General features: G+C 37.3%; 1 protein-coding gene across 1 annotated transcript; it reads right to left on the bottom strand.

Annotated features, from left to right (window-relative positions):
- Positions 1–3,782: 3,782 nt before the first annotated feature.
- On the bottom strand, positions 3,783–7,143 carry LOC120154992 (cellulose synthase-like protein E6). Its single transcript, XM_039166588.1, has 7 exons — positions 6,449–7,143; positions 5,751–5,891; positions 5,533–5,664; positions 5,235–5,447; positions 4,933–5,157; positions 4,466–4,813; positions 3,783–4,387 (listed from the first exon to the last, which is right to left on the bottom strand). Exons 1-7 carry the CDS (start codon positions 7,028–7,030, stop codon positions 3,851–3,853), a joined length of 2,178 nt encoding a protein of 725 aa, XP_039022519.1. The 5' UTR covers positions 7,031–7,143; the 3' UTR covers positions 3,783–3,850.
- Between the last annotated feature and the right edge of the window lie 795 nt (positions 7,144–7,938).

The following is a 7,938-nucleotide window of genomic DNA, read 5'->3' as shown; positions in this document are numbered from 1 at the left end:
ATATATGAAACTAATGCCTCATAATATGATTACTTGGTCGTACCATTCGTCGGTAAACCCAGTGCACTGATCCTCTATCCATATATTTGTTACATGCTTACTGAAGATACTTGGATGTAATACACCTACTATGGTTACACCGGTTGCAACCCACTCCTACGAGTGTCTCTAGGCTCCTTTGGCCATTTACGCCCCTCATGGACTATGCTTTATCCTTATGGACCATCCTAAGATCTTACAAACCTTAATCCGAGATGGGTAGTATCAATACTATAGTTGTAGTATCGATACCCTAGATTCAAGTATCGATACCCCTATGAGTATTTGTACCAAAAATGTATTCTGCTACTGAAATTAGGGCCTGATCTCGAGAACAACACTTACAGTCTTGAGACTGAAGCGGCAATATTGATACTATTTTGTTAGTATCGATACTCTTTGCCCAATTTTGCCCTGATTCATATGGTATCGATACTGTTAATCCCATTATCTATACTCAAACCTAGAAACTGATATTTTAGGCTCGGGAAAACACCCAAAATCATCTTATGTGATTTAGGTTGGTTCCTAAATTGATTTTGATGTTCTAGTGAGTTATTTAGGGTCATTGTGTGTCTTAAAAACACATTCTTAACACTTAAAACGTGATTACATCTTGAAATCAAGTTTAAACCCTAATATGCTCATCTACTCAAATCTTAGCAAATAGTTGAAATTTATGGAATCTTAATACTCTAAAGGATTAGAAATACACTACCTTATTGATTGAATCCCGAAATTGAGCTCCTTTAGCTAGAAACCATCCGCCACCTTGACTTGGATGGTAAAACCCCTCTTTTCTTTGCTAGAGTAATACCCAACTTTAAATCCTTAAAACCATACTGTTGAGGGTTAATTTTAGACGAATTCGAGATATAAAAAGGCTAAAAAAATATTACCTTTTCTATGGCTTGGAGAGGAAGAAGATGGAAGATAGAAATATGAGAAAATGAAGAGAAATATGAGATAAAGGGATAATAAAGGCTCCATCTTTTAAAAACGGGTTAACTACACTGGTGGTCCCTCTTCATCTTTTTACTATGCAAAAATCTCCTCTTTATGTCTAATTGCGCCCAAAACCATACTAATTAAGCCCAACAACTTGAATTATAATTTCTACGGAGTCTACTTACCTCTCGGGTAGACCTGAAACTAATAGCCTGAAATTTGGGGGTAGTTACACTCCTGCAGTGCAAGCTTGGACTACTTTGATACCGTCTTTAGAGTTGGCTTTCTTTTTAGATATGGAGTTACACGATTGGTTAAATAAAAGTTTGTCTGGTTCGATGAACTCTACTTACGATAATGAGCAGTGTGATCTCGTCTTTGGCTATGCTGTGTGGAATTTATGGCTTGGACGTAATACTCACATCTTTAATAATTTGTTGCATGGTTATGGTTCGGTGGTTGATTGTAGGAAGTGACTGGTTGAGCTCTCTATCCGAGCTTTAACAGAAAATCAAATGAACAACACCGGTAATGGAGTGGGTAACAGAGCTACTGCCCGATAGAATATACTGCTGCTCTCCCAGTGGATTAAAATCAATTCCGATGGAGCAAGATGTGAAGAGAGTGGTTTCGCCATGTGTGATGGCATTAATCGGGACAGCCTTGGTGAGTGTTGGTTTGGTTTAGTTTTACGAGGTTTATTTATATTTGTTTGCTTTTGGATGCCCTTACCGAAGACATGACCTCTGATAGGAAAGTATGGAGACTTAAGACCAGAGTAGCCGGTAGTGTTGGTCACAGCCATAGGGTGTAGCATCTCTGTCTTCTTTTTAATGCCTTTGTAGTAATTTCCTTGACTTTTACTTTTTATACGTTTATGTCATGGAAATTTATGAAGGATTAGAACTAGGGTAGCGGAGAAGTGTTGCCTTAGTTTAGGTATTAACCTATTTGACTTTATTCCTTTATCGTAGCTCGCAACCTCTGACTTCTGCGTATTATTCTCTTCATGTTTCCTCTTTTAAATTTAGCTGGGACTTACGTTTCTGTCTATATGCAAAGATTTTTATGAAGGGATTTATTTGCAGGGATTACTTCACATAACAGACGCGCATATGAAGACCGCATATGAAAACTGTTCAACTACGTATTTATTTATTTGTTTATTTATTTATACATACATTATATTTTATCTTTATTTTTAATTTTCTGACTGCCGGAGGTCTTCTACGGAAGCTGCTCTCAAACTGGCATTTGGGGCAGTCTACTACCCTACCTCCCCTAACCCCATTGCATATTGGAATAGGGTTTTGTTGTTGTTGTTGTTGTTTTGGATGCCAAACTTTGGGGGGTACTTTGGACTGTTTTATGCTTGTGAAACTGGGTTACATCAGGTTGTTCTTGAATAAGATGGTGTGGAGGTGACTCGGGTTTTAAGAGATGACTTTAGCGGAAGTCACTTTCTGAAGTGGCACTTAGATGTTCTTCGCCTCCGAGACTGGAATGTGCTCCAACAACATACACGTTGCGAGGGAAGAAAGTGACTGATGTGTTGGCTAAAAGCGCGAGACCGGATAATATGGACATTATTTATCATGTACTACCACCCTGTGTGGATTCATATGTTACTTCACGATAATACTGTTTACAGTTAATTACGTTCTTCTTATATTAGTTTGGGTACTCTTTTTCTAAATCAAGGTGCAAAGAGGTTTTTAACGAGGTCCGAATTAATATGTCTCCGTGTATGATTCTCTTTGAATGAAATCATATTTTTTCATAAAAAAAAAAACAAATTTAATGGGATGGAGGTAGTAATAAATTTATACATAAATTTTTAATTTCTTAATAATTGTACATAAAATTATTTATGTGATCAGGTTCACCCTAACCTTGAATAGAATATTTATACTAGTATTTTATTTACATAAAATTACAATATATTGGGAATAGTAATTGTTGTTATATTAGTTACAAAGTCTTCTGAGGCGAAGTAGATTGAATAACAGTTTTTGTTATTGAATCATTGAATTTATTTGGAATGTTGTTGCATTACCATTGGAGTTGGATCTATTCTACAGAATGTACATTGTTTAATGGAAGGCCCATTCTACCTTTGACCGAGACTTGACTTTGTAATGATTTGGCTAATGCACTTGCAATTGTTGAAATGCAACGAGCATTGGTTTCCAAGGCACAATGGCGAGGAAGCTAACTGATTTTACTTTCAACTCAGAATCTGAGAGCGGGATTGCATGTTTAGGTTTTTGTATTTTGGACTATGGGTTAGTCAACGCTGCCTCATTGATAAACATGTAGAATGGTGGTTCCTTGATTATAGTGGATTATATTTTGGTAAATTTTCGAAGTGTTTGTTGCAATGTTGAATGAGATAAGCATTGAGTCTCAAGGTGGGGTGGTCAAATCCGAAGACTTTGAGTCGAGTGCCTTCGGATGTCTTGTTGATTTTGGTCGTCGATTGTCGGATTTGTATCTCATGGAGTTGTTTCTTTTACCGAGTTGTGTTGTGTTGTACTCTTTTCCTCCATATAAGTTTAGGGAGACTTTAACGAATACACACAACTTTGGTTTTGAGATTTTTTAACCTTTAATAAAATTTATTTTTGCCGAGAAAAAAAAATTGTTATGGGAAAATACTGGTTCACAATTTCATACTTCATATCTTCTGGTTTGAGTGATTGATCAGTCGAGATTTTTTCTATAAGTTTCTCTCTATTTGGGGTCAAAAGAACCATAGAGAGAGAGAGAGAGAGTCCCCTTTGTCTTATGAATGCTCTGTTATATATTCCATATATCTGGGAGCCACATGAACGATTCAAATTCCAACACATAAAAAAGTGGTTCAATAAATGGCTAGAGTACATGCTAGCGAGGCGAAAGCAATAGCCTTGTAAGTAACTGAAGTAGGCATCTTGCCATTGTCCTCTCGGAAAAACATTGCTTGGTATACTGGCAAGTTGATTGTTACCAAAGCCAAGCAGAGCAGAATTTGCACTCCAAATTGGTCCAAAACATTAGACATGATGACCTTCTTGATTGCCCCAAACATACCCAACAGATTCAACATCGCAAGCGTGGCTAAAATATCGAACATCGGTGAAGCAACACCAAACTCAATCAGCTCACGATCATATCTTTCATAGACGTCTTTGTCGGCTACTTTGGCGGTGACTACGAAGGCTAGTTGTGAATACCCTAATAGCTTCAAGATGGTTTCAGAGAAGGCAAAGAGGTATGAAGTTGTTCTCTTGAACAACCACATCCTCTGATCATTGCACCAACCCAAGAACGTGCCCCCGCACCATATGAACTCACCAAGGCTATATGCACGGTGCGAAAATGCAACATATGTGAACGGGAGAACCCAAAGGCTCGATATCTGCAGGTTCCCATAGTTTTACAATCACTCACATAGCATCCAACGAGATAAATAGTTAAAATATTAGGAACTTTATACCTTGGAGAACAATGAGATGCCTTTAAGCAGGCAAAGGCATGGGACAACAACATAATACAACGTTGCCAAGCAGTTTGCAGACCAGAAACTGTAAGGACAGTAAGCAAGCCGAAGCATAAGAGGGATCTTTCTATATCCATACAGCAAGGGGCAGTATTCTGATAGGAAAACTTGAAAGTGGCCTTCCGTCCATCTCTTATGTTGCACAAGCGTCTGTAATAATGTTATTGGAGCAACTCCTAGGAAGCCTTCTCTTTCAGGGCTTAAAAACATGGATTTCCATCCCCTACATTGCACACTTAACCCTGTAACAATATCTTCTACCGGAAAGCCATATACTAAACCCATCTGCAATAAAAGAAAACTTATTATTTTTATTACAATTGAGGATCCGGGTTCGAGCATCTGTACCTCTGCAGGGTGTGTATACGTTGCCATAGGTTAAGAAAATTCTGAACAGATGCTACCTGTTTTCCCCATGGTGTGTTGTGTTCAAAGGTACAGCTTGCAAGAACTTTACATGTCTCTTCAAGGAGGCTTGCACTTTCTTCAACCTTAGTATCATTTAGTTTTGTCCAATCAACCTTATAGTCTTTGTCATATTTCTTCCCACAAAGAGCCTCTCTTCTGTGGAAGCATCCTGAGCCAATGTAGCATGGTCCTCCATTGGCATCAAGTCCTTGAATCTCCACCTTAACCAAATATCATACACCATATGATCAGATAATCATTGTCTGCAATAAAACCATTCTGATATAGGCTTAACTACCTTTTGTATCACTCGAATACAGTTGCCATAAATATCATTTTTGGTGATATTATCGAAATTCTGAGGGAACTGTACGAATGCAATCTCATCTCCCTTCTCTTCATCCATGAAAAAGCACAAAGAATATTTGATGGATTCTGAATTGTTGGAATACATGTCGCAATCCACGTTCATAAAAATTGGACTGTTGCTGATCTTTGATGATACCCTTATCTATTAATTTTTCACCATAAAAAGCATCAATAACACGCAAACCAAATTGCCCTGTATTCAAACCTGTAGTGTATATTACACTTACAAGAGCATTCATGGCTCCAGCTTTGAAATGGTGGTGATGCTGGGGCCTTTTCTCTCTTGCCAAATACACAAGTGTTGGCAAAGGGTTTCCTTCGTTATCCACGGCATTGGGGTCTCTTCCATCGATTAGGATCTAAAACAGCACCATTAGCTAAAAACACTCAACTATTTAGGCCTTAATTCATAAACTAATTAGGAGTTCATAGAATGATTAATTACTTGAAGAATGGTTTGATGATCACTTTTGTTCGAAACAAAGTCCCACTCACGAAATCCTTTGTGTTGCTTCAGAATGTGCTCTGGAATTCGGTTCAACTTTGTTGTGGTTTCAATCCTCATTTTCACGTCCTCGTATTGTTTCTGCAAGATAATTATACAATAAATAAATGACTAAAAAGGTGCTGGAAGACATGCAAAATCAATTAAATTTCCATTTTTTTGGATATATTTTTTAGAATATGAAATTATAAAATATAATAACTTAATTACGTATAAAAATATGAGTTTAATTGGATGTATTTTTCTTTAAAATTTTATATTTTATATATTACCCGTTGAAGTTGACAAAATCTCTTAAATTTTAAAAGAAAATATTATCAACAAGATAAATTATTATTTATCAATCAATTGTTAATTTTCTATTGTTATAATTAAATTATTATTATTTTATTAAATCGTCATTAACATTACTTTTTTATTTATTTTATCCATTTATAGTTGAAAAATTAACATTCATACTATAATTAACATTATAGTTAAAAAATTATGAATTGAAAATGAATTAAATATTGATAATTGTTATGTTGCTTTGATGAGACAAAAAACGTACTCGATCAATATCAATGCACTGACATTGCAAGTCAAAAACATCAATAATTGATGTAAGATAAAGAAAGTGAGTCATTTGGACGTAGTACCTTCACAAAACGCCACTGTTCAACATCCACTCCTACAGAAGCTTTCCTAAAGTAGGCCTCGGGACATCTCGGCTCTACTTTGAACTTGTAGCAAAAGGGCAACCAAGTCTTGGAGAAATTCGTTGCCTCTAGCATGGCATAAAACGTCAAATCCGATCCCCCGTCGTCCGATAAATAGATGTTTAGTTTCTCGGGCGGATAATCATATGCCATCACTGATAAAACCGTGTTCACCACCATGCTCGGCGGTTCAATCATCGGATCCGCCGTGCACACGAATATGTCGATGCCCGGTAGTTCTTTTCCGAACCTTTGAGAGAGCCTGTGTATGTAGGGAATACGATAGACACAGTTCCATCGACAAACTGTGGTGAGAAGCCAATAAAAAGTGAACCATAGCTCCGACACGAACATGCCGGCCCAAGTCCATCTCTCTACTTTTCCTCCGACCGGGAAAAACCTTACTCTATATAGAAAAACGAAAGAGATGGCAAGCAAGATGGAAGCTGCAACAGACCTGAAAAGAATCCGTCCCTTAAGTTGTCTTGTTTCGAAGAGTGGAGCATATTCAATCTTTGCCATTTATCTCGCAACCGAGAGAGTACTATGAAGGGAGATGAAGTAGTTTCTAATGAATCTGGGGTTTGTGTGTCTTTTTTCCAATGTCAGATAATGTATGGCGTTCTTAAGTTTATCCGAACATGACATGGTTCTACGTAAGGGTTCATCATTGAAGCTTTACATGCTTGATAATGATATCACTTTCGATGTTTTGTGTAATCCTGTAGCTTCCACGTATTTTTATTTAGGATAAAGTATAGTAATGGTCACTGAACTTTTCTAAAACTTTTATTTAGGTCCCCCAACTTTTAAAACTTGCAATATAATCCCCCAACATTTAGTCTGTTTGCAATATGATCCCTCAACATTTAGTCCGTTTGCAATATGGTCCCCGACGTAACTGTTGGGGGACCATATTGCAAACAAACTAAATGTTGGGGGACTATATTGCAAGTTTTAAAAGTTGAGGGACTGTATTGCAAGTTTTAAAAGTTGAGTAACTTAAATGAAAGTTTTAGAAAAGTTCAGTGACCATTACTATACTTTACCCTAATAATAATAATTAGCTATTTAAGCCCGACCATAATTACCATAATTATGGTTTATCAGATACATTTATATGACATGTAACGTGGAATCAAACTCTATCAAGTTGGAAACGTTATCGGACGTTTGAAATATAGCTCGAGGCCTTCACATCCACGTTTTCGTTGCCATGACCCCAATACTCAATTGCAGACGCATACGACACCTTTTGCATTGATGATGCAACATTCGCAATATTTTTCTGTTCATGGAAAGTGCTAGTCGGCTGCTTCGAGCTAGCATAAGAATAGGTCGACACCCTCGGAATCGACGAATAGCTCGGTGTCGATTTCGTCGAGCAGGGAACCACCTTGCTGCTGCTTTCGCTGATGGGCCTTGCCTTG

Source organism: Hibiscus syriacus, unplaced genomic scaffold, assembly GCF_006381635.1.
Source record: "Hibiscus syriacus cultivar Baekdansim isolate YM2019G1 unplaced genomic scaffold, ASM638163v2 tig00111157_pilon, whole genome shotgun sequence".
Classification (NCBI taxonomy): domain Eukaryota; kingdom Viridiplantae; phylum Streptophyta; class Magnoliopsida; order Malvales; family Malvaceae; genus Hibiscus; species Hibiscus syriacus.
This window is presented reverse-complemented; position numbering and strand designations above follow the sequence as displayed.